The 27,410-nt window shown below is 40.9% G+C and overlaps 2 protein-coding genes and 1 long non-coding RNA gene across 4 annotated transcripts; 2 read left to right on the top strand and 1 right to left on the bottom strand.

The window, feature by feature from the left end:
- The first annotated feature begins 12,939 nt into the window (after window positions 1–12,939).
- On the top strand, window positions 12,940–14,079 carry LOC125476073 (uncharacterized mitochondrial protein AtMg00810-like). Its single transcript, XM_048581810.1, has 3 exons — window positions 12,940–13,014; window positions 13,438–13,764; window positions 13,897–14,079. Exons 1-3 carry the CDS (start codon window positions 12,940–12,942, stop codon window positions 14,077–14,079), a joined length of 585 nt encoding a protein of 194 aa, XP_048437767.1.
- Window positions 14,080–21,657: 7,578 nt separating this feature from the next.
- Window positions 21,658–23,411, bottom strand: LOC103933798 ((R)-mandelonitrile beta-glucosyltransferase). Its single transcript, XM_009343481.3, has 2 exons — window positions 22,901–23,411; window positions 21,658–22,747 (listed from the first exon to the last, which is right to left on the bottom strand). Exons 1-2 carry the CDS (start codon window positions 23,409–23,411, stop codon window positions 21,801–21,803), a joined length of 1,458 nt encoding a protein of 485 aa, XP_009341756.2. The 3' UTR covers window positions 21,658–21,800.
- A 1,380-nt stretch (window positions 23,412–24,791) lies between these two features.
- On the top strand, window positions 24,792–26,588 carry LOC125476095. Of its 2 annotated transcripts, XR_007257431.1 has the most exons (3): window positions 24,792–25,284; window positions 25,370–25,519; window positions 26,250–26,588. It is a non-coding gene; the product is annotated as an uncharacterized LOC125476095 (long non-coding RNA). The 2 variants fall into 2 exon arrangements; XR_007257430.1 differs by having other exon boundaries at window positions 25,370–26,588.
- Window positions 26,589–27,410: the final 822 nt, after the last annotated feature.

The following is a 27,410-nucleotide window of genomic DNA, read 5'->3' as shown; positions in this document are numbered from 1 at the left end:
AAGATACTAAAGCTGCCAATGAGGTGGCAAAAACTAAGTGATCTACTTCAAGAAGATCGTTGATAGACTCGAGCCCTGAGTGTTGGAACTCCAAGGTGTCCTGAAGATTAACGAAAATCTGAAGAAGGAAGTGGATGAGCTGTGGCATATTCGTGTTGTTCTGCTCAAGGAGAACAAGTGGCTGAAAGGCGAGAAGGTTGGGCTAGAGGCTTCGATTGTTCAAAGTCAGGCCAATTTCTATAAGTTGGCTTATGTAGATTATCTCTTCGGTACATCTTATGACTTTGAGTTTATCGAGAAAGACCTCGAGATTTTCTCTATTTCTCCAGAAGACTTGATTGCCTTTTCTTTTGAGTCCTCCATTGGTGAAGTGTCGAAGAAGTTGGTGCCCAGGCTAGAGCAACCGGAGGTGAAGGATCGAATGATGCCACTACTGGAAGCGTCGCGGCTGTTGAAGATGTGGCGACCGAGTAGTCATGGAATGTCCAAGCTACTGAAGGGTAATCTTCTAGGTAACTGTTAGGATCTTCTTTGTTTTCCTTATTGCTTTTGTTTTTGTTGAACTCCTTCGGCCTTTGCTATTAGTTTATCAATTTTGCTAGAAAACTTAATAAACTTGTTTCCTTCACTTTTCTCCATCTTCACTTCTTTTGTTTATGCCCAACTTTTGATTTTTAGACCAGCGGTAGGCGTGCTACTTTTCTATAAATAGACAGGCCCGCGTAGCCTTTGCAGCCATAGGTATTGGTGTAGAACTTTTGCAAGGTTATTAACCATCGGGTCGGCAGCCGGACACCTTACTTACAAAAGCAGATGAGTCCGTGTGACCACTAGGCTATTAACCTTGGCTTTCTCCAATCCTTTGAGCTGTGTTGCCTACATCACAACATACTAAAGATATTTGCATCATGAAATCTACTAACCTTTCGTATCAAAGGTATGTGGTTGTATGGAATTTCGTAGGCAAAGTCTGAGAGAACTTCTTGCCTTTTATGTAACCAATTCCGTAGGTTGTGTAACAAGTATTACAACATTTTAGGAATTAGTGTAGATCTAAAAAATCATTCCGCGCTTGGCAGAGGTGAAACTTATCGATTGCGTAGCATGCCGGCAGTGGATAATGCTTTGTATATGCACGCTAACTGTTTAACCTTTCACAAAAATATGCGGTTGTATAAGTTTAGCCCAGCTTACTGCTCTAAGGGTAAGTCATAGGCAGTCTTCCGGAAATCATAGGCTACCTTAGTGCACTTGGTAGCAACTTTAGGGGGCGTTTATTGCGCCGGACTATCTCTGACTGGATTAGCTTCAAGGACTAAGCTGGACTGGCTTAGACTAGACTAAACTGGACTAACTTAGTGAAGCGTTTGGTGCAGTATTGGACTAAGAAGCTGGATAATAACAAATTCTAATATTATATTATTTAATATATAAATTATTAATATTTTATTATGATCTTATCTTTTTCTTCATCTTTTCCTACCATTTCCGTCCCACTCTTTTCCTCTTCTCTCATCGTCCCACCCTCTCCTTATTTTTTTCCTCTTAGACCTCTCAATTCATGTCTCTTTCTCATTCCTGGTCAAACTCCTTATTGATTCCAGTGTCTATTTCTCTGTCCTCCCTCCCTCTCTAGCTATGTGTTGTTCGAATGGAACCTCACGGCTCCAATTTTCCCGACGAGTTGCAGGTTTCCCAATGTGTTTTCCGGCCAACCCTCGTTAAATTGGATGAAGTTAGCACCGCCAAAAAATTCATCACCATCCCTAGGCCGAGATCTTAGCTTTGAATGCTCGAATCTGTCATGGATTTGAAGAAGCCTAAACAGGCCGAGACTTCCAGGCCATTTTCCGGCCACATTCGACCACATTTTGGCCTCTATTCAGGTAAAATCGTAATCTTGTCACTCCCAGCTTCAATTTGGTATATTTTATATGAAAGTTGGTTGTGAAATGGATCTGAAAGGGAGTCGGAAAGTTAGTGACTGATCTAGGTGACCGGAGATGACGAGGAATCTGTCGGGAGTGGTCGTTGAGCATGACGAGGACGAGAAAGAGAGGATAGTCTTAGCTAGTCCCATGGTTATTAGGGGGTCTCGCTAAGACCTCTTAGTGAAGGGTTTTGTCCATGCTAGTCCCCTTTAGTCTCATTAATGTTAGTCCCAGCATGGAACAAACACAGTATTGGACTAATAACTAGTCCAGTCCAGTCCAGTCCAACTTAGTGAGGGCAAACAAACGCCCCCTTAGGGTCCAGGGTAGCCATCTGTAGGGCGTACTGTGTAATGTGCCTCCTCCATCTCTGAGGCCATGTTCCCCATAGATTTGGCCAATAGACCCAAAATCCTTCAGCAAGCCAAGCCTTAAAAAATACCATTGTGGCTATTTCTAGGAATCCCAACGCAAGCTATTATGCACCTAGTTACACCAGGACAGCCTGACTCATCCACGTTTGGATATTGGAAGTGTAAAATTTATCTTCCCGCATTAGAGAGCAAACCTATGTGGGTTTCAGGGAATTAGTTTACCGTCTCACACTAGAGAACATGGTTGGTCCCAAGGAGGGTGCAATTCCTGCGATAAGTCTTTAAGAAGGACGCGATCTTTCTTTGAAGTGCATGAATGATCAATTATTGTAAGCATGCAGCCGAGCCAAGTTGTAAATTAGTTCTAAATTTCTCATTGAAAAATGAGTGAAACGAACGAAAACTTAACTATAAGGTAGGAACTGCATAACAACTGGATAATCCTTAGCTTGCAAGGTGGTGCCCATCAAGCTACTTGAGTTTTCGGGCTTTAATGTAGTGGGAGGTCATGTATATTACGTCCTCAGATTGTAGGCGTTCCACTGCTTTTCGCTCAATTTGTCGTTTATGGTAGTGAGGGTGTAACTACACTTGCCGCCTACTCTGTTGATCTTGTATGGACCTTCCCAGCTGGAATCCATCTTTTTAGAGCCTTCTCTGCAGGCAATGATGAAGGCTTTTCTCAGGACTAGATCTCTGGGCTGGAACTGCCGGATCTTAGCCCTTTTGTTGTAGCTGGAGAGGAGCTACTATTGTAGGTTGCAAAGCGGGTGATGACCTTCCTGCGTTTCTCCTCTGCCAGATCTAAGTTTGTAGCCATCTTCTTTCCGCTGATACTTGGCACGATGGCATTGGGAGGAATGATTGCTTTTGAACCAAATGCCAAAGAGACATAAGTCTCATCGGTTGTTCGTCGTTTGGTGGTGTGATGTACCCATATATATCTAGGGAGTTTGTCTGGCCATTTTCCCTTCTTGTTGAAGAGGGATTTCTGAAGGCAGTCGAGAATCATCTTGTTAGATACATCTGCCTACCCATTGCCTTGGGGATATCTTAGTATGGATATGTGTTGCTTGATGCCATATTTCTGGAAGAACTTCGCCAAATCTTTGCCTACAAATTATGGGCTGTTATCTGTGATGATGGATTGAGGGATGCCAAATCGGCAAATGATGTTCTTCCATATGAAGCGCTTTATGTCTGTCTGAGTCGTGGTTGTCATATGCTTGGCTTCTACCCACTTGGTGAAGTAACCAATCGCCATGATCATCATGCCTCCGCCCCTAGAAGCGAATGGCATAGGCCCTACCAAGTTGATTGCCTATTGCATAAACGGCCAAGGACTCGTCTGTAAGTGTAACTCACTGGTAAGCAGTGCTGGTATCGGCTTGTAGCGTTGGCAGCGGTTGTACTTTTGTACTAACTCCTTAGCATCTTGATGCATAATAGGCCAGTAGTAGCATGCGTTGTGGGCCTTCTGTGCTAAGGATCGGCCCTCGAAATGATTTCCACAAACATCTTCAGGGATTTAACTTAGAACCTTTAGGTCGTCGGAAGGCCCCAGGCAGTGGAGATGTGGTTCAGTGTAAGATCTTGGGACGAGAATGTCGTTCCACATGTTGTAGCATGCTGCCTTTGTTTGGAGCTTTCTAGACTCTAATCTTTCCATGGGGAGTGTGCCATTGACTATGTAGTTTATAATGGAATCTTGCCAGTTTGGAGTTGCACTAACCTATGACACCTCGGCTGCTAGCTTTGCCTTTATGTTTGGCTTGTGTAGATACTCCATCGGAATATAGCATTTGAGTTGATAATTGAGGACGGAGCCTATGCCAGTTAACGCGTCCATGTGGACGTTGTCTGCTTGTAGAACTTGAGTGAGGGTGTAAGTCTAAAACGCCTCAAGTTGCTTTTGTACCTTCTTTAGGTATTGCGCCATCTTTGAATGCTTAGCTGTGTACTCCTTAGTAGTTTGGCTGGTGATTAGTAGGGAATCAGAATGAATTGCAAGTTTTTTCATAGCCATGTCTTTTGCCATTCGAAGGCCCGCCAGTAGGGCCTCATACTCTGCTTCATTGTTGGATGCTTTGAATCCTAGAGTGATCGTATGCTTAATCATCGACTGTCTGAGGTGATAAAGACCACGCCTGCTCCTGAGCCCTTGTAGTCGATTGCCTCCGGGGTGTCGTTGGGCCGCTCTATTACGTTGCCTAGGCTAGGCGTGAATTTTGCCATGCGAGGTCGGAAAACTAGGCTGTATTGGCCAAGTTCTAATGCTTATTTCATTACTCGTTAAGAAGCATCTGGGCCATGTAGAATTGATCATAGAGGATATTGAGTCATGACGATGACTGTATGAGTTTGAAAATATAGTTTGAGCTTCCGACCTGCAACAACTAGTGCCAAAATTAATTTCTCGATCTTCAGATATCTGGTTTCTGTATCGAGAAGAGCTTTAAAAGTGTAGAATATCAGCAGTTGGGCTCCTAGCTCTTCTCGTATGAAGGCAGAGCTTACTGCTACTTCTAAGACTGCCAAGTAGATGTATAAATTCACTGCTTCTGGCTTGGATAGTAAAGGAAGTGATGTGAGATACTTCTTCAGGTATTGGAAGACTCTTTTGCACTCATCATCCCATTTGTCTAATTGAGCCTTCTTGATTGCCTTGAAAAAAGGCTTGCATCAATTGGTGGACTGCGAGAGAAAGCGATTGAGCACCACTGCTCTTTTGCCAAGCTTTGGATCTCCTTTAAGGTAATTGGAGATTTCATCTGTAGGATTGTCCGAATCTGCTTGGGATGTGCTTAGATTCCTCGTTGGGTTACTAGATACCCTAATAATCTGCTTGAAGATACTCTAAATGTGCATTTGGCGGGATTGAGCTTCATCCTGTACTTTTTAAGGATGTCAAAAGTTTTCGCCAAATGCCCGATGTGGTTTGCTCGCTACTTTCATTTTTCCATGATGTCGTCGACATAGACCTCTATGGTTACTCTAATTTGCTTCTTGAACATGTTGTTTACCAGTCGTTGGTAAGTGGTTAATACATTCTTGAGGCCAAAAGGCATGACCTTGTAGCAATAGGTGCCTCGCTCGATTGCAGACGCGGTTTTCTCCTTATCAGGCTCGCACATGGCTATTTCATTGTAGCTGGAGTATACGTCCAAGAAACTAAGTAGATGGCTCCCGAAAGTTGAATTTACTAGTAAATCGATTTGGGAACTAGATAGGGATCTTTTGGGCATGCTTTGTTGAGGTCGGTGCAGTCTACACAAACCTTCCATTTGCCCTTCTCTTTTTTCAGCATGACGTTGGCAAGCTATGCTGAGTGTGCTACCTCTTCTATGAATCCAACTTCTAGTAACTTGTTGGTTTCCTCTTCGATGATTGCCATTCGTTTAGGTGCAAAATGTCTTCTCTTTTGGTTCACTGGTTTGGTAGTGGGGTTAATATGCAGTTTGTGGCAAGCTATCTTGAGATCAATCTCGGGTATGTCAGAAGGTGACCATGCAAATACATCATGATTTTACTTAAGGAAAACTATGAGTTCTTCTTTTTCCTTCGGGCTCAGACGTAAGCCGATTCTAGTAGTCTATTCCAGTTGTTAGGGATCAAGAATGATGTGTTCGGTATCCTCTTCTGGTTTCTATCCCGTCTTATCTACTAGTGCGTTGATTTAGACACCATCTTCTAGATCTAACTGCTGTAGTTGCTATTTGGTAGCTTCATCGTCCATTTGGACTTCGGGTGCCTTTATAGCGGTAAAGGTCTTCTTTCTTGATTCCTTCAATACTTATACATTGCATCGTCGGGATGTGGCCTGGCTAGACTTGATTTCTCCGATTCCTCATCCCGAGATGCGGAATCGAATTTTATGATACTTGACAGAGGTTACGACATCCAACTTTATCAGCCAAGGTCACCCTAGAATCCCATTGTAGGAAGATGGGTTGCTTATTATCATGAACATCTGTTTTGAGACAACTAGCAGTGTTCTCACTTCAAGTGTAATTTTGCCGATGGCAGTCGAGGTGTGTCCGTTGAATCCGAAGAGTACTTTCGGTCAGTGTATAATTATGCTTTCTAAGCCAATCTTCTAAATTATTGAAAGTCGAAGTAGGTTGGCTGCATTTTCATTATCAACCATAATTCTGTAGATTATAGCATGGGCTGGTTGGACAGATAGCACTAGTGTGTCGTCGTGTGGGAAGTTGACACATTCGGTATCCTGCTCTGTGAGGTCAACGATGGGTTTAGGTTGGGTTTTGACTGTCTGAACCTATGAGACTAGTAGAGCATGTTGGATCATTCTTCTCTTGGAGTTGTTGGAGGCCTCCAAGTGCTCAGATTCAACTAAAATGCCATTGTTCTGAATCGTCTTGGTTGACGGCTCTTTGCCAGCATTTATGTTCATTCTAGGTAGTTTTTCCAAGTGTAGCAGTCATCAGTTGTGTGACCGAGACTTGGATAGAATGTGTATTACTTGGTGTGATCTAACTTGGTAGTATCTCCATTTGATTGTTTCGGCAGCTTGAACCATGGTTCGTTCTTGATGTCACAGAGGATTTGGTTGATCAGGACTGAATATAGAGTAGTTCTTGACTGTAGATCCTTCGAGGCTGCTTGAGTGCCTTGTCTGCTTGCCGAGCTTCATCCCAAAGTGCATGCTTCTTTGCTAGAGCGCAAGAGTCTGCCAGAGTTAGATCTTTTTTTGTGATCAATTCTCCGAATAGTGGGTGGTCTGCTAGAAGTTCTTTTTGGAAGACTACATTAGCTATCGAGTCGTCGTATTCGACTATCTTGCCTTTTCTACTTTGAACCTCTTCACACAGTCGCGGAGCAACTCCTTTAGGTTCTTCTTGACATTGAACAAATGATCGAATTTCTTCTTAATCGAAAGGTAAGATGAATATTCCTTGGTGAAAACTAAAGAAAGCTCTTCGAAACTCTAGATAGACTACAACAGCGAGGTGTGGAACTAATCTTACGCTTTGCCTTGCAAAGTGGTGGCGAATATCTTGCACATGAGAGCGTTGTTGTTTCGATAGAGGACCATTGCGCTTTGGTAGTGCTTAAAGTGTCTATTCGGGGCTCCATCTCCTTTAAAGGATGTGAGCAGCATGTTAAACTTACGTGGGCCTAGCTGAGAGTGCACGCTCCTCCACGCGCTAAGATGAGAGTTTCCACTATCTCAAAGACTTAGCCAGAAGTAGACACTGCTTGAACGCTCGGTTCGTGGTTGGTTGAGGGGTTGCTTACCAGGACATTACAAGAGAGGTTCGTCGTCTGCCCTTGTCTTACTTTGGAACACCTCGTCCGGGGTACGTTGCATCATGGTATGCTACAAGAGTTGATTCACCAAGGTTATCTGATGTGCGAGGGCGCTTGTCAATTCTATGACTTGTTAAGACAAATGTTGTTCTCCATTTGGGTTGGAAGAGCCTTGACGGTATACGTTTCCCTGAGTAATGGAAGTGTAATGGACTATGGGAGTGAGATTTGAGTTAGGATATGTCAAATCTGCAGAGAAATAGGGTGAAAATACCCTCGGTTAAATCGTTGGTCCAGAAATTTGGTTGGAGGGCCACGGGAGTGGGATACTCCACATGGGTGTTGGGCTTGGGCTTGGATTGGGAGCTCGCTGGGCTCACACTAGGTTGTGGTTCAGGTCGGCTCACCTTGGGCTTGGGTCCCGATGGGCTAAAGTGACACGACTTGGGCCTACGGGCTTTGGGTTGCTGTCTTGGCATTGTGGGATTGGGCTTCACCAAAGGTCACTGTCATGGTTGCTATCGTGGTGACTGCCACGGTGGTGCTCCGTGGTGGTGGTCGTGCCGCTTCACTTGTCATCGCTTTAAGCCTCGTGGATCGCTGTGGACCAAATCCTTGAACGTTGAAAGTTCCATCCATCGTGGTTTCCAAATTTCTTGTCATTGTTCTTTTCTTTTACATTTATTGAAGGAATTTTTATAAAAAAATTCTAGGAACAAGAAACTTCGAGAGCCTGAGAACCTGCGAAAAATGTACAAATGAACAAGAAATAAGAAACCTTGAATGCGAGAATCTTCTTCGAACGTGTGAATCAAGCTCTCAATGAAAGCACAAATTTATGGATGTAAATTTCTTTCGTCATCTCCTTTGAAGAAAATGAACCTGCAAAATAATAACACCTAAGATTAAAGCCAAAAGGCTCACGTGCCCACGATGAATGGGGATGAGGCTTTGGTCGAAGAATCTTCGATGCCAAAGTTAGAATTTGAGAGAAAATATGTTCGGGAATTTTTGGGAGAGAATGAAATTAAGATTTTAGTGGACAAATGAGGCTATTTATAGGGACGTGGTCGGCCCTATTTGGAGAAATAGGGTCTGATCATGTATGGTGGGAATTTGAGTATAATTGAAAGATACTAAGTGAAATAATATTTTGTAATTAATTTGTTAATTAATCATAAATTGAATAGGAAAATTGAGAGTTACCTTTTGAGTGAGGAATTGATGAGGAGTGATGAGAGGGATTTGAATAAATACCATTTTGATCACCTCTGACTCTTCCATGATTTGAGCCGTCATTGTTAGTTGCATATGCGTTGGAATTCTGGTGTGCCTCTAGGGTAATTTTGTCCATTTCACCTAAAAGTACACATGTCACCTTCATAATTTGCTTGATTATTTTTGGCTCCACACTGCCAACTCAGAGTCATGTTGATCTGCGCCACCTCAATTGTTGGTTCCGTATCTATGTTCTGCTTTTCCATGTACTCGACTCACATGGAGCATTTAAGCTGATGATTTAGGGCTTAGCCTAGGCCTGCTAGTGCGTTTGCTTGGGCATTTTCTGCTCGTGGAAGTTAAGTAAGCATGCACGCTTGAAACATTGTTAGCTGCTCTTGAACCTTCTCGAGGTATCAGGCCATCCTTGGATTGTTTGCTCCATACTCCCTTAAGGTTTGATTGGTGATCAGCTAAGGTTTGATTGGTGATCGTGAGCTTCTTCACTGTTAAGTCTTTCGCCAATCGAAGACCTGCTAGTAGAGCTTTATACTCTGCTTTGTTGTTTGACGCTTTGAAGCTTAGAGTGATTACCTGCTTGATCGTCGAACCATCTGGGGTAGTGAGGACTAGGCCTGCTCCTGATTCTTGTTAGTTGGATGATCCGTTGATGTGTAAGCACCATAAATCTTCTGTAAGTGGGGCTAGTGCGACTACGGCATGGTCTGTTATCTCTGCGGCATTTATGGGCTGAGTTGCTGCGTCATTCAAGCTTGGGGTGAATTTTATGACTAAGTTTGCCAATGCTTAGGCCTTTATCACCATGTGGGGTTGGTATGCTAAGCCGTATTAGCCAAGTTCCAACGCCCACTTCATCACTCGTTGAGAAGCGTCTAAACTATGTAAAACTGATCGCAGTGGGTACTAGGTCATGATGATGACCGGATCTCCTTGAAAGTAAGGTATGCGTTTCCGAGCTATAATAACTAATGCCAAAATTAGCTTTTCAATCTTCGGGTATCTAGTTTTTGCATCAAGGAGAGCTTTGGATGTTTAAAATATAGGCAGTGGGGCCCCCCAACTATTCTCATATAAGGGCAGAGCTCATTGCTACCTTTGATACCGCCAGATAGATGTATAGGTTCTCCACTGCTTCCTGCTTGGATAGTAGTGGAGGTGACGTCAAGTACCTCTTCAGGTCCTAAAATGCTTTCTCGCACTTGTCGTCTCATTTGTCCCTTTGCACCTTCTTGATTTCCTTGAAGAAAGGCTTGCATCGATCTGTAGATAGTGAGAAGAAATGATTGAGTGCAGTTGCTCGTCCGATCAGACTTTAGATTTCCTTCAAGGTCATGTCCTTGATTACTTTGATTTGCATTGGATGAACTTCGATTCCTCACTGGGTTTACAAGGTACCCTAAGAACAGGCTTGAGGAGACTCTGAATGTTCACTTGGCTGGGTTAAGCTTCATTTATACTCTCTGGGGATGGCAAAAGTCTCTACCAAGTTGCCAATGTGGTCTGACCGCTGCTTGCCTTTCACCATGATATCGTCGACATAGACTGTTGCGTGAGTTGGTTTAGAATAGGAATGTAAATATTGTGTAAATATTAGAGTCCTTTATTAGGAAGGATATTTCTTATGTCCTTTCTTAGTTTACCTTGGAGAACAAGGATTGTATGTATTATATTCCCAATTATGCAATACATGAAAATTAAGTCGTAAAATTCTATTTGGTATCAGAGCCAAGTTCGGCGTAACCTTAGAAATTGTAAAACAATATTTTCTTCCGCTGCTGTGTTCGATCGACTTGTTCCTGCGCTGCTTGTTAAAGAGATCGATAATGTTGTGTATATTGGATTTGCAACAGCGTGATCTTGTTGCTGCCATGTGTGGTGTTATGCTTTTGCAGGTGTACCGTGTATTGACTTGCAGTGTGTAGTTGTCTGCTGCTTGTCTGGTACCATAAAAATACTTGAGGCTGCTACAGTATTAGCTGTGTTGTGTTCTCCAATTAAAATTATTGCATGGAAAGCTGTGTTGTGCTGCTACCTTATTTTGTACTGTGTGAATTTTGTGAGCGTATTTTTCCTTGTCGTGCTCTTCTGGTGCTGCAATCTGTAATTGTTTCGTAATTGCCGTGATTGACTATTGCTTTGTTGACCAAAATAAAACAAAACTATAAAAAAAAAAAGGTATTGCTTGGTTTCCTTGTAATACTGTTTCATGTGTTATTACAATGGCAAATACCGGTTGAATTTTGGATTCCAGTGCAACGGATTATATGACGTATGATAAAACCTTATTTCAATTTATGACACGTCCTCATAGACAGTATGTGGCAACTGCCAATGGTTTTATTGCTGCTGTTGTTGGAGCAGGAACAGTGTCTCTTACACCCTCTATTCCCTTAGATAATTGTTCATTGGTTCCTTCATTGCCCCATCAGTTATTGTCTATACCTTAAGTCACTGAACAATTGGATTGTGTTGTATTAATGTATCCTTCACTTTGCTTGCTTCAAGATATTCAGACAAAGGAGATCATTGGGCGTGGCACTAAAAGAGAATGGCTATATTATGTGGATGACGTTGTTCCTGGAAGAGCTAATTTGGTTCATGCGTCACGTATTTGTAATCTACATAAGGTATTGTTAATGCATCGTTGTTTGGGGCATGCGTCATTTGGTTATTTGAAACATATATTACCTGATTTGTTCAGTGGTATTAAAGACCCAGAATTAAAATGTGAAGTATGTATTTTAGCCAAAAGTCAACGTGCTTCATTCCCTCCAAGTATGAATAGAACATCTTCTCCATTTGCACCAGTACACTCTGATGTGTGGGGGCCTTCCCCAATTAGTACTACTTGGGGAATTAAATGGTTTATTACATTTGTTGATGATTGCACTCATATGACATGGGTTTATCTGTTGAAACATAAAAGTGATGTTAGTATGATTATTCAGTCTTTCTCTCAGATGGTGGCTACACAATATTCCTCCGTTATTAAGGTTGTTCGTTCTGATAATGGGGCTGAATATGTTAATTCTGAGCTTTCTTCTTTTTGCTGAGATCAAGGAATTCTCCATGAGACCACTTGTCCTTATACCTCGCAACAAAATGGGGTGGCTGAAAGGAAAAACCATCTTATTTTGGAAACTGCTCGTGCATTGCTTATTGGTGCGCCCGTACCTAAGAGTTTTTGGCCGGACACTGTTACATATGCTGTGTATGTCATCAATCGCATGCCATCTCGGGTTGTAGAATTTCGTACTCCACTATAAGTTCTGACAGAACATGATCTGGTTGTCTCTACCAACACTCTTACTCCTCGAGTGTTTGGTTGTGTTGCTTACATTCATATCCACAACATTCATCGTAGTAAATTGGATCCTTGTGCTATTCAGTATGTTTTTCTTGGCTTTGCATCCCAACAAAAAGGTTATAAATGCTATCACCCTGAACCCCGCCACATGTATGTCACCATGGATGCGACTCTCTCTGAATCTGAATATTTTTATACTCCCGTATTCTCACCTTCTGATCCCAAGGGGGAAAGTGTTATTTGTGATCTTTATGGTGTGTTTGGGTGGTTGGATGTCCAAGACGTGCGTCCTTCAGGGAGAGATGACAATACCGTGACAAGGGAGGATGTAGAATCTCAGTTACTTCCTCCTGATGATGATATAAATAGGCAGCCACTGACTGTCGCCGAGGAAACTTGTACTGAGAGCCCTTGTGCTGCAAGTGGTGTTCAACCAGCTGTTACGGAGGCCGAGCTAGCCTCACCACAAGCATCTGCTGAAGCTAGCAGCCATAAGATTTAAGCTGAAGTTTCCCCCCTCTTTTGCTCGATCGTGCCATCGTCCAATACGTCTTCTCTGAATATCCCTGAGGTAAGTACTAGTGATGCTCATGTAACTAATGATGTTATAAGTACATATAAACTGCCAACAAGGCAAAATCGTGGTGTACCTCCTGACAGGTTCTCTCCAGAAGGAAAAGTAAAGTATCCCATAGCAAATTATGCGTCATGTGAAAACCTTTCACCTGTACGTCAAGCTTAGGTAAACAATGTGGAGTCAATTTAAGTGCTAACTCGGGTAGATGAAGCTTTGAAGAGTCAAGAATGGGTGGAAGCAATGGATGAAGAGATGAAGGCATTGCAGAAAAATAATACATGGGAAGTAGTGGAGTTGCCGAAAGGGAAGAAGCCAGTTGGGTGCTAATGGGTTTTTATAGTTAAATACAAAGCTGACGGTTCACTTGATAGGTATAAAGCGTGGTTGGTAGAAAAAGGATATACTCAAATGTATGGTGTTGATTACCAAGAAACTTTTTCTCCAGTAGCTAAGATGAATACGGTACGAATTCTTATCTCATTAGCTACAAATTTGAATCGGCCATTGAAACATTTTGAAGTAAAAAATGCGTTTCTTCATGGACATTTGTAGGAGGAAATGTATATGAATTTTCTTCCACGCTATGATAATGTAGGAAAAACAGGAGTGTGCCGATTGCAAAAGTCTCTTTATGGGCTAAAGCAGTCACCTCGTGCATGGTTTGGAAGATTCACTCAGACCATAAGAAAGAATGGGTATTATCGGAGTCATTTTGATTATACTTTATTTGTGAAATAGAGGAACGGTAAAGTAACAGCTTTAATTATTTATGTGGATGATATGATAATAATAAGGGATGATTCAGATGAGATTGTCAAACTGGAAAAGAACCTTGCGGCCGAGTTTGAGATGAAGAGTTTGGATGACTTAAAGTATTTTCTAGGAGTTGAGGTTGCTCGTTCGTCAAAAGGTATTTTCATGTCTCAAAGGAAGTATGTTCTTGATTTGTTAAAGGAAACAGGTATGCTTGGGTGTAAACCTGTGGATACGCCTGTTATCGAGAAACATCACTTTGGGATTTATCCGGATCAAGAACTAGTGGATAAAGGCAGATATCAGAGGCTGGTAGGAAAACTAATTTATTTAGCTCATACCCGTCTAGATATAGCCTATGCAGTGAGTGTGGTGAGTCACTTTATGCACTCACCACGTATGGATCATATGGTTGCTGTTATGCGTATCTTGGTGTATTTAAAGTTGGCCATAGGGAAAGGAATCTTGTATAAAAATTTTGGTCATCTAAAAATTGAAGGGTTCACTGATGCTGATTGGGCAGGTGATGTGACTGATAGGCGGTCTACGGTCTACTTCTGGATATTTTACGTTTGTTGGTGGAAATTTGGTTACTCAAAGAAGCAAGAAACAAAATGTGGTGTCTAGGTCTTCTGTGGAGGCCGAATTCAGAGGTATGGTGCATGGAGTGTGTGAAGTTCTTTGGTTAGTAAGTTGCTATGGGGTCTTGGTTTCAAACCAAATAAGGCTATATAGTTGTATAATAAGTCGGCACAAGAAATTGCAGAGAATCCGGTACAACATGATAGAACGAAGCATGTGGAGGTTTATCAACATTTTAGCTCAAGAAGAAGATTGTGTCAGTACCAATTGTGAACTCAGAAAAGCAGCTTGCAGATATCCTCACTCATGCCGTGTGTAGTAGAGTTTTTGGTGACTTACTTGTCAAGTTGGGCATGTGTGACATCTATGCTCCAACTTGAGGGGGAGTGTTGCGTGAGTTGGTTTAGAATAGAAATGTAAATATTGTGTAAATATTAGAGTCCTTTATTTGGAAGGATATTTCTTATGTCCTTTTTTAGTTTACCTTGGAGAACAAGGATTATATGTATTATATTCCCAATTATGCAATACATGAAAATTAAGCCGTAAAATTCTATTTAGACCTCCATGGTAACTCCGATCTGCTTCTTGAACATCATGTTGCCGAGTCGCTGGTAGGTAGCTCTTGTGTTTTTGAGGCCAAATGACATAGCCTTGTAGTAGTATGTGCCTCGTTCGATCACGAATGCGGTTTTCTCATTGTCAAGCTTATGTATGGCAATCTGATTGTAGCTTGAGTATGCATATAAGAAGTTAAGCAGCTGGTTCCTGGATGTTGAGTCAATGAACAGCTCGATTCGGGGAACAGGATAGTTGTCTTTAGGGCACGCCTAGTTAAGGTCGGTGTAATCCACGTATACTTTCCATTTGCGATTTTCTTTTTTCATCACTAGCATGACGTTGGCCAACCATGCTGAATGCACCACTTTTTTAATAAATCAGGCCTCCAGTAGCTTGTCAATCTTCTCCTCAATAGTCGCTATTCACTCGAGTGCGAAATGACGTATTTTTTGGATCACAAGTTTGGTAGTAGGGTTGACGTGCAGCTTGTGGCAAGTTATCACTGGGTCAATGCCAGACAAATCAGAGGGTGACCATATGAAAACATCACGTGAGTTCCTCATTCTCCATCGGGCTCAGACGTGAGCCAATCCTAGCTGTATTCTTTAGCTAGTGGGTGTCAAGAATGATGTGCTCTACATCCTTTTTGGGTTTCCATCTTGATTCATTTGCTAGGGCATTGTCAACCTTGACGCATCCTTCTTGACCCGTCTGCTGTGATTGTTATTTTGGTGGAGGTAGAATCATCTTTTTGCACTTTAGCTACTACTACTAAGGCGAAAGACATATTATTTGACTCCTTGAGAACTTGTATAGTGGATCACCGAGACATGGCTTGGTTGCCTTTGATCTCTCTTACTACTCATCCCCGGATGCAAAATCAATATTTTTTTTTTTTTATACTTGATCGAGGTCGCAACTCCAATCTTCACTAGCTAAGGTCGGCCTATGATCCTGTTATAGGGGGATGGATCGCTGATGAGCATAAAGGTTTGCGATGAGACAATTAAAGGGCTGGTTACATCGAGCGAGATTGTGCCAATGGTTGTTGAGGGAAGTTTGTTGAATTCAGTCAAGACCTCCGTTTTGTGTTTGATGGTGCTTTCCAAGTCCATCTTCTGGATGACTGACAGTTGTAGAATATTGACTGAGTTGCCAGGGTCCAGCATAATTTTGTCAAAGATGGCATGGGCCAATTGAACAAAAATCACCAAGACGTTGTGGTGGTGAAAGTTTATTCCTTCCACGTCTTGCTCGGTGAAGTCGACGATTAGTCCAGGCACATCATTTATAGCTTGAGCCTGAAAGATCGATCTCGCCTGCTGGATCTTCCACTTCTTGGAATTGCTGGTGGCCCCTAGATGTTTAGATTCAGCAAAGATGTCGTTGATTCAGATTGTCTTGCCTGGGGTTTGGCATCGGCGTCTGCTTTTCACCTCAAGCAGCTGGTCCGTTGAAATACTGGTCGCATTTTCCTTCTTTTACGAGCTTCTTAAGGTACTTCATCCATGTGATGCAGCCATTGGTTCCGTGCCTTGGACCTTTGTGGAATGCGTAGTACTTCGTTTGGTCTATTTTGGAGCTATCTCCCTTTATAAGATGTGGCATCTTAAACCACGGCTTGTCCTTAGAGTCGCTAAAGATCTAGTTGATTAGAGCTGAGAACTTCGTGTACACCTTAGGTGCCATGCCTCATTTTGTCGGGGATTAATCCATGTGTTTGCTTCATGGCTTGTTTTTGTCATTAAGTAATTTTTCGCCGGCCTTTTTTTGAGCTGGCTCCATGTCTTTGCGGGGTTGCTTAAGTAGCTTCTAGAAATGCTTGGCCTCGTCCTAAAGGGAGTGCTTTTCTACCAAAGCATAAGAATCTACCAAGGTCAAGTTCTGATCAATTCTCCAAAAAGTGGGTGATCTGCTGAGAGCCCATTCCGGAAGGCTGAGCTTGCAATGCTATCATCGCATCTGAAAATCTTCGCTTTCTTTGCCTTGAACCTCTTGATGTACGTATGAAGTGACTCACTCTGGTCCTTATTCGTATTAAAGAAGTGGTCAGACTTCTTCTTGGTTGAGCGGTAGGATGAATATTCCTTAATGAAAACTGAGGAAAGTTCACTGAAGTTCCGGATTGAGAATGGCAGTAGAGTGTGGAACCAGTTTTATGCCTTGCCTTGAAGTGTCGTGGCAAAGAACTTGCACATGAGAGTGTCATTGTTATAGTAGAGGGTCATGGCACTTCGATAATGCATCAGGTGTTTGTCGGGATGTTCATCTCTTTTGAACAAGGTGAAATGTGGTGGGCTAAACTTCCACGGTGGCTCTTTCTGCTTGATCTCATCTTTAAACAATGACCTGCTCATGTTGACCACATCTCTACGAATGGCATCACCGGTAGTCTCAATATGTTGGAATCTACGTAGGTACTTTGTTACGAGCCTTTGTACTTCCTCTTGAATTTATTCTTATTAGGGCAACGAAGTCTCCAGCTGCCCCCAGTTTTGACTTGCTGGTCTATAGTGCTTTTCTGCATGTCTTGCTTTTCTGTGCCACGGTCGTGGTACACGTGGTTTATGCTGTGCTGCTCACCGTCACTTTGATGGGGGTTGCCAGTGGAACTCGAGCTAGACTGCTTTTGTGCTCTCCTCGGTCCGTTATGTGGCTGCCTACTCCAGTGCTTCACATGAAGATCTCCTTGTGGGCCTAGCCTCGTGTAGACACTTAGCCTGGAATATATGGAGTACTTGTCGTAGTGTGGACCCAACCTCGAATGCACATTGACTCGGGGAATGAACATTTCTCTACACATTAGGGAAGGAGAATATGTTTTCCCGAGGGCCCAAACCAGAGTGCACACTACTCGAATGCATGGTTCGCGGTGGGCTAAGCAGTTGTTTTCTTGAACGTTGTTTGAACAAGTCACAATCATCTGCCCTTGTCCTACTTCTGGACACCTTGTCGGGGGTGCGCTGCGTCTTGATGCACTTAAGATGCTGGTTCATCAAAGTTGTCTGCTATGCGAGGGCACTGGTTAAATTAGCGGCCTGCTGTAGCAAGTGGTGCTCGCCATTTGGATTGCAAGAGTTTGTGGCCGTATCCATGTGTAGTGGAAGTTTAGTGGACTATAAGTACAAAGCTTGAGCCCAAAGGGGGCATTCCTATCAAAAGTCGGGCCAGAATAGCCCTGGGTCGATTACAGAGGGACCGATGGGTGAAATCTGGATCACTGGTGGTGGCTTTAGACTAAATTGGGTCGCGGGCCAGGTCGCTTGAGTGGTTCACGGGGAGGGCCAACAAGGTTGGGTGGATGAAGCACGTGCGGGGGCGCGCTGGACTTGTGGATGTGGCAGCTGGGCTTAGGTTTGCGCTGCTCACTGGACTAGCACCTGGTCTTTATGTGCTTGGGCCTGTTTAGTAACCAAATAGGCTCGAGCTATCTCTATAGCGGTCTGGGCCTAGTCTTGAGCTTGGGCCATGGCTGTTTGGGTTATTGGCTGGGCTCAGTTGTTGCAGCTTGGGCTACTTGGCTGGCAGCTTGAGCTGTTGCGGCTTGCAGATTGGAGGGCTTGGCCGTCTGCCTGTGGGTCATGGAATGGGCCTGGGCTTCTTGCCTAGGGTTGTGTGGATTGGGGAGCTGCAAGAGATGTGACACTGCTTCTTGGGCCATGGCCTAGCAGCCTTACCGTGGTTGCTGGGTCATGGCAATGGTGGTGGCATGGCTCTGTGGCGATGAGGCTCCTCCTGCTGTTGTGTTGAGCCTTGAGGATCACCATCTCAAGGCTATGTCCTTGTCTCCACTCTCCGACCTCCTTGTAAGTACGAGGTTCCGTTCGTTATGGTTTCTGAATTTCCTACCATTGTATCATTTCTCCTGGGATTGATCAATAAACTTTTCTAGAAAAAATTAATTGATACAACGTGTGAAAAATTCAACGTAGCAAAAAATTCAAGAAACCAAATGCAAGAGGCTTCTTCAAGTATTTGAATCAGCTCTCAATGAAAAAACCAATTTGTCGATGCAAATTTCCATCGTCTGCTTTGACGAAAATTCACCTGCAAAACAATCAACACCTTTGATCAGAGACCTAAGCCTCACGAGCCCACGAAATGAGGGATGGGGAAGGGGGGAGGGGTTAGGCCAATGGACCTCTGATGCCTAAGTTAGTTTCACTGGAAAAAAGTAAGTGTTTGGGTTAGTTTCACTGGAAAAGAGTAAGTGTTTAGGGCTTTTAGGGGTAGCAAAAGCTTACCGAAATTTGGTACAATTGGGGATATATATATATATATATAGAGAGAGAGAGAGAGAGAGAGAAAGAGAGAGAGAGAGAGAAGTGGCGGCATGGTGTTAGGGTTTTACCCTACACATGGTGACATCCTATTGGGCAAGGTTTTATGGAGAAATATTCTCTAGATATTAAATAAGAAATAATATAATGAGATAAATGAGTAATTATCCCTAATTAATTTAAATAGGGATTACTTACTTGAATGAAGTCCATCTTCATTTGGGAATGTATTAAAGATAGGTTTTGGTAATTAATCCTTATCTTTAATACTTTGACTTTTCCTTACCAAAGGAAGGTGAGTTGTGGGCAATCATATTCAGTTGGATGGACCTTCAGGGGTGTGAGTTGCGCGTGGGAGTATTTGGGAAGCCTGCCCATTTAATGAGGGCAATCTTGTCTATCTTGAGGAAAAGTCCACATGTCGCCTCTAGAATTTTTGAGATTATTTTAGGCTCCACAGCTACCATATATATGTATTTGGCATTGGCTTCATTTTTGATCACACACTCTAAATATTGCTCTTTTGACCAAAATTTATCTCTAAAAAGTTCATATTGCCCTTGATTAATCAAGAAGGGTAAAAACGCAATGAGGCTTTAATAACACTAAAGACACTCTCCTTTTCTATATTCAACAACACACTTCTTGTTAATTTTTGTCAATTGATCTTCTTCAATTCAATTCGCTTTAATTCACATATCTTAGCTTAAACCCCTTAAATCAAGTGAAACACTTAAACACTTAATTAGTGAGGTAGGTTGAGCTGGGCCAATAATTCATTACAACTCCTACTTATTATCTTCCTTGCAAAATCTCACTTGCGTTATAGTCCATTGCTTCCCCAAAATCGTTCTTGCTTTTACATGCAAACGGCCCATCCATCACTTTGCTCTAAATTTTTCGAGTGCATATCAAAAGTTCACATTTAAGTTACTACATGTATCCTCCTACTTTCTCCCCTCTATCTCAACCAGTAACCCAAACCTATCTTTCCCTTTGATAATCTTTCAAACTCCAACAGTCTAATATTCCTATAACAAAAAAGAATGTGGAAGTTAGTGGGTTTCTCTAGATTTTCCAAAGCCGCTTCTCCATTTCTTTTGCATTCACTATTGACCCTATGCTCACTGCCCATGGTGAGGCAGTTGAATGCTACCATTTAAATTAGGGAGTGTTGGGGACCCTTTGATCAAGAAAGACTTTGTGGTCTATGAGACACCTTAACTCCTCGTAGTTATTTTCCGCCACCTAACTCTGAAATACCTCGAAAGAAAATGGAAACTGAAGGTTAGGTGGGGTTTGAGGCAAAAGATCAAAGGAAAGGAAGACTTAAAGCTTGAGAACTAAGGGGTTTTCCATCACTTGGAGGTAGCTCACTCTACTTGCTTCGTTAAGTCTTTTGTTCTATTTTTCATTGTTGAAGCTACTTCATACCTCTTCGGAGTACGAAAGGGATATGAACTTAATCTTTCACTGCTTTCCCACACGATGCCGAAGTTGTGGGTTTGGATTTTGGTACTCTTGTTAATTTGCATATAATTTATGCCTCTTTTTCTATTATTTAGTCATGGTTGACATTAAATTGTTGGGTTTCATGTGTGTTTGGGCGAGTTTTGTAGAAAATATAAGTTGTAAACAAGCATGAAATTGAAAGCTTAAATTGGAGAAATCTCGAGGAATTGCCGAGTTGTGTGCATGAGCTATTTTGGAATGGTACTAAATTTGAATGATTTGGGCTTATTGTGAGCCAGTCCACTGAAACATTATTCTTAATCCATTTTGGGTTGAGGCAATCGGTTCACTTTGTGTGAATTATTAAGCTGAAGGTATGATATGTGATGTGGTGATTAGGTTTCCTAATTGAATCGGGCCAATATACAAGTCAACCTAATTATGTAGGGGCAGTGCTGCCTTATGTTTTTTTTTTTTTTTTTTTTTTTTGACAAACGATATTATCTACACTAAAGGTAAATCAAAATATTGGTTGTTTTCTTTCTATGTTTTCGAATTTATTTAGTTGTCTTTTAAATTTACCATGAACTAAATATTTTTTTGTTCGAGCTATAAGATGTAGCCTAGCTGAATGCTCGAAATTTATAATTTTATAGTTATCTTAATTTTTTATTATTTTTTTCATGTTGAATGTTCGTTACTATTCTTAATTCTTGCAATTAATTGCCCACTATATGTTTGATTAGAAGAATTAGGTTGAGACCGAAGGAGATATATAATATATGGCTCCTTGTAACATATGTTATGTCTTAATTAAGTGCCAGGAATGGACTAACATGATTCATGCAGTTTTTTACGGCTTTTTGGTTTTCTAATGCTCGGAAGAGAATGAGTTGTTAATCAGAATTCTTTTGGTTGAGATTGGAAATAGATAACAAATAATTTAGGAAAAATCAATTGTCAACATGAGTAATAATTAGGGTTAATATACTACAGATTTCAGGTTGGATTTTTGGTCTAATGAAACCGGTTCTTAGTGTTAATTCACTTTTGCTTTGTTTTCAATTGATTGTTACCTTTATTTGCATTTAGTTCTTTATATATCTAATTAGTCATCAAAACTTTTGTTTTATTTATTTTAAATATGCAATTATCACGATTAGTGAATAAGATTAATTCAATCCTAATAGATAGTTGCAAGGGATTTTTTTTGCAACTTTTGTTTTAAAAGTAAATAAAACTTTTTTAAGACCCCCGCATGTGAGGGGATTTCCTTCATGGCACATACTAAAACGATAAGACAAACGTCAAAGAACACTTTAGACATACCTGAATGTGAATAGAATGATTTTACTGCATTGAAATCAATAAAAATTACAACAATGAAACTAGATATGGTCCTATACATGGGAATTAACAACTGAATTTAAACTCATAAGACAATTAAGCAACGACAAATAGCGATTAACCATTTCACTCTATTTTTTTTTGTGATAGAAGCACCTGGTTGACCATTGTGTCGAAATCCACAAAAGATAATCCATTAGGACCACTACTGGCCTCCTTTGCCAACTTTTTCCATTCCAAGGCTTTCTTTCTCATTTCTTTGCCCTCCTTCCCGTCCATTAACTTTCTCACAAGCCCCTCCACATATTTCCTTTTCACATCGCCTTCAATCTCCAACCCAATGCCCAACTCTTTGCAACTGAACCTGCAATTGGTTTGTTGTTCCGCAAAGAAGGGCCAACAAACCATTGGCACTCCACCGCACACGCTTTCAAGGGTAGAGTTCCATCCGCAGTGCGTCAAAAACCCTCCGATAGCTGGGTGACTTAGAACTTGTTCCTGAGGACACCAACTTGCCATTAGGCTCCTATCTTTGGTCTCCTCCACAAACTCCTGAGGAACCACAGCAGAATCCCCACCAACTAAGTCAGGCCTAATTACCCACAAAAAGGTCTTCTTACAATTTGCAAGTCCCCATGCAAACTCAGTTAGCTGCTCATTTGTCATAACCGTGATGCTTCCAAAGTTAACATAAACCACAGAGTTGGGCTCTTTAGTGTGAAGCCACTCAAGGCACTCTGGTTCCTCAATCCATAGGTTCGATCTGATCGACTTCAACTCTTTATCCACCGGAATCTGACCGATTTGTAGATTTAGAGGTCCGATGGAGTAAACAGGCGGAAGCAGAGTTGAAAGTGCATCTAAAACTTCACGTTCAAAGTCATGGAATGTGTTCAAAATAATTGCTGAAGCCTTTTTTGCTCGTTCTGTCTCAACCAGAATAAAATCCAGCATTTGGTCATCGGGTTCTGTAGTTCTCATGAAGCTTGGAATGTCCTTCAATCGGATATCTTTCATTCCTGGTATCCAATCTATCACAGTATCCAAATACCCGTTTGTCAAATAGCTGGCATCTACAAAGTCAATGAAGAAAGTGTGTCAACATAATAATTATTGCATGTAAAACGCTCACTGCAACTTAAAGTTAAATTTATCAGAAGGGAAAAATAAATAAATATCAAGAGAAACAAGTAGTTAGGATTTTGTTTTGTTTGATCAAGATAAACCTTTAAGAGGAGTGTGACCCTTTTCAATGAGACGGTAAAACTGCATGTAGGCCAAGAAGCCACAAGCACTTGTTGTCCAGAAAAGCACTTCGGGAATCCCTAGTTCCTGAGCTGCATCAAGAGTGAAGCTCATGACACCATCGGAAACTATGCAACTCACAGGAGGTGAATCGGGCGAAGAGTTGAGCTTGGACAAAAGCTCTCTGAAGTGAGGCAAGCATGTTTTCTTAGTGGAATGACACAAAGATGGTATGTCTTGGGTAACATTGGCTTTTGTTGGAGGGAGCCCATCGGGAATGGTCTCGAACTGGAAAGAGGGAAGGCCGTCAAGGGAGTTGGAACCTCGGGATTTAAGGAGGCGTTTGTGGTTGAACTCTGTGTTGACAAAGGTTATGTGAAAGCCTTTGAAGTGGAGGAGTTTGGCTACGTTGAGCATAGGGTTTATGTGACCTTGAGCTGGGAATGGTACGCAAACTGCATGCGGCTTTTCTGCCAAAGTAATCGAAACCATTTTTTTGAAATCAAAACACAAACGCAAGCACAAAAACTAATGGAAATGAAAGAAATGGTGTGGTGGTGGGGAGAGAAGGGTTTATTAGGATATTTTTATAGAGTAAAGGGTCCGCGTATAAATTAACCGACTAATTTTTAAGCAATGTGGAAGTCAATAAATCCGACTGTAGTTTTTACGGTCGATGACAGAATGTATAATTTACCAGCATTAATTTAAAAGTCAACATAGCCGGTTGTTGAAATCATGAACGACAATTTGCAATTTGCAGTTATCTTGAACCGACTTGGAGCCGACGCGCCATAACGATACGAATTATAGTTGGCAACATGCACAGTTGTTTGTGATGATGATTTTCATACCCAAATTGGGATAATACTCACTATCGAATTATTATTATTATTACTCTCTTTTTTAAGAAATGTTCATTAAGCATATCAAAAAGCATGCAAACTGAGAAGCGTGTGTATGATGGGCCTAAAAAAAACTTTGCTAGGAATTTCTAATAGAAAAGGAGTGTCTCGCAGCAAGAGAACCTATCCTCAAATGAACAATACATAGGCAAATTACGATACATATTTGAACAAAATATCTCAAGCAAATCCGGAGATTCCTCAAACCGCATAATCTCTTGGGTACTATCAATTCCCACTCGATCAAGGCAATGCGCTATCATATTGCTTTCACGATGAACATGGTTGATCAAGGACAGAGGCAAGGTTTTGAGGAAAAAAAGCAGGTGGTTGATTATAGGACCTTAAGGGTGATGCAAGGTTTTGCCGTGTTGCTATCGAATTATTAATCGTGGACAATACTCTCACTATCCAATAATTAGAATGGAATCATTTCTACGTAAATATACTGATTCGGTTTGCCGATATTTAATATTATATTTATTGTTGATAAGTATTCCCGTGAATGAATATATCAATAATAAATGTAATATTAAATATCGGCAAACCGAATCAGCATATTTACGTAGAAATGATTCCCTTTTAATTATTTGCCCATATTCATTCATTCCCGGCAATACTTATCAAGAAAGATTGTATTGAACTTAACTTCCCACTAGATTATGCTGAGTGACATTATCTATCATTCAAATCTCGCATAGTAGTAAAATTATAGTATATGATTCTTTAATTTATTATATTTAAATTTCTCAAATTAAGTTTCCCATCAATTAATATATACTGTTAGATTGATCCAACCACTCAAAAAATTTCCTCTTATCTCCCCACTCTTCTTCCTACACCATATAGCAGCCTTTCACGCCCTACTGGATTTCTGGTTTCTCTTAAAAAAAAAATCTACAAAGAAGATGAAAAAGATAAACCTATCGAGCATCAGAAAATATCAGAGAGAGTTTTTTTATTTTTTAAAATTTTTTTAATACAGTATCTATTATACAGTATCTGATTGGATAAATGTTGATATAACAGATTGGAATTTCACATGGTTGGGTTCAAGGAAAGGTGAAGTCTTTCAACTGACAATTTCCTTGTTATTTGAGGCCTACTTGTGGTACCGTTTGGTACGTGAAACGGAACAGAACGGAGTGGGATAAGGAGTTCCATCCCACATTTGGTGCGCCTCAAACAAGTGGAACACGTTGTTCCAAAGGACAAGTTTTGGTGAATTTTTGTTCCGTCTCTCCCTCTTAGAACAACTCGTTCCACCCTTGTGGAACACAAAATTATAACATTTTAAGTCAAAAATGCCCCTTATCTTTTCAATATTTACACCATCAAAATCACGAAACAAACCACATCTTTTTTGCCACCACATTGTATCTCCCAGGTCTCTTGCAACCTTCCTCCCCATCCTTTCCCTGTCATCTTCCTTCCATTTTCTCAAAGCTCTGCATCTCCAGGTTCGATCTCTGCATCCAATTCCAATCTCTTTTTTTTTTTTTTTTCCTCACAATGTTATCTGATTCAATTGAAATCATGGGGTAGACTATGTGTTCAAGGTGGTACTGATGGGAGACTCTGTTGTGGGCAAGTCTCAAATTCTGGCCAGGAGTGTCAAGGCTCAGATCTGGGACACTGTTAACCAAGAACACTCTCTCTCTCTCTCTCTCTCTCTCTCACTCTCTCTCACTTCAGGTGTAGCATACAACCCTTTTCTTTCAATTTGCTACTTGGATTTTTTGGAATGATAGTTTGGAGCGAGTTGAGTCTCTGAAATGTCTCAGATATGATTTTTCACCCAAACCTTGAAAATTTTCTTTTCAATTCTTCCAAACTCTAAATAATTTTTTTTCCTGCGTTGTATGTTTCAAAAATGAACTTATGATTGTTGATTGAAACGGGAATCACAATTTATCTTTGTTTTGTGACTCTCACTTACCACTTTTGTGGGTACTATGCATATTTGGCCTCCAAGTTGTTTGATTAAATGCCTCAAAGGAGTATATGGGAATCATATTGGGGGAGTACTGAAACCTGCAAAAGTTCTAATAAGAGCACCTTCGAGTTAGGTTAGGTGATGCACTTTTGGTAATACTTTCTCCTTGTGTGTACTACAACTTGCAAAATTTCTAGGTTGATTGAACATTAAAAAAAATGTGATTTGTTAATTACTGGGTGCAAAATTTCTGGGTTGATTAAACATCGAAAATTTTTGGGTCTATTTGCCATCAGCTTTGATTTGTTAATTACTGGGTTTTGTCAAGATTTGTGCAACTAGGTTTGTGAAACTTTACTTTGTCTATGGCTTTAGAACTGCTCTAAAATTCATTAGGAAGTTATGTATCTAAAACTTTTCTGATTGTGATTTGTGTAGTTTTTCTTTTTTATTATGACTTGCCAATGTTCTTTGCTTTTCGTTTTATAGGTCTCCATGTATGTTGTTGCGACACATTAGATTATCTTCAAGATCTAGTCTTGTCTCAAATAGCCTTTTATTAGATGAATATTCAAGAAACATGAAGTTATTGCTTCAGGCTATGGGTTTATTGATTGATATGTACACATCAATATGAGTCTGTTGAGATTGTAGGAAGGCTGTTAGTCTGTTGGGATTTGTAGGGATATAAGGAAGTTAGTTGGTTAGTAGTTGATGAGTGAAGCAAAGAACACTTGTATAAATAACAAACACCTCTCTCTCTCTCTCCCCCTCTCTCTCTCTTTGTAATTCATTCATTGTTCAAGGAATACAATCTTTATTCATTCACTTTCTCTCTCTAAATTCTCTGCCATTGTTTTATTACAAAATTAAAACCATAACAAAAAAATAAATTTAAATAGAAATATGTTTTATTTTTGTGCGACAATTACTTTTGTCTTGCATAATTTTTGGCAACTAATCCATTTTCATGGTGCAAGAATAACTTGTCGTCGCGCAAAGTTTTTAGAGATGAAGATTAGTCGTCCCATGTATGTATCCTGGCATTTTGTGTGACGAATATATTTGTTTTTAAAAAATTTGTGCTACGAAAGTAAAACCGTCGCTCCTCCTTTGCGACCAATGTTTTTGTTTGTCGCACAAAGTGACTTTCTTCATGATCTTTGCTCGATGAAATTTTCATCGCACAGATCGCACAGACGTTTGTGCAACAGAAATACGCTTTGTTCGACCAATTTTTGTTCGTCGCGCTAATAGTTAAACGTAGTAGCCTTTCCTGTAATATCTCACTTAGGCTTTAGCCCATGGCCTTTCCAAACTTGTCCTTGCTTTCACATGCAAACGGTCCATCCTGACGGCTTCAACTAACAATCAATGAATAATTGTAACAATAAATTACGACTTACCTAAATGATTTGTTGTGTGGGAGCTAAAAGGCTATAAGTTTGACATTAGAGAGATGAACATCCATGGTTGCTGGGTTTTGAGATGGCTGTGAGATAAAAATGGTTGAATTTTTGGTAAAGATGGAAATTGAAGTATTGAGAATGAATCTTGAGGAGAGGAGGGATCTTGCATGTGCTTATAAGTTTTGGGCTACTTCTTATATTGCCAATTGGTTTTGGTGGAACCTTAACTTTGTTCATGGTA

Source organism: the organism of the source record quoted next, unplaced genomic scaffold (assembly GCF_019419815.1).
Source record: "Pyrus x bretschneideri cultivar Hongxiangsu unplaced genomic scaffold, Pyrus_bretschneideri_v1 Contig17, whole genome shotgun sequence".
Classification (NCBI taxonomy): domain Eukaryota; kingdom Viridiplantae; phylum Streptophyta; class Magnoliopsida; order Rosales; family Rosaceae; genus Pyrus; species Pyrus x bretschneideri.
This window is presented reverse-complemented; position numbering and strand designations above follow the sequence as displayed.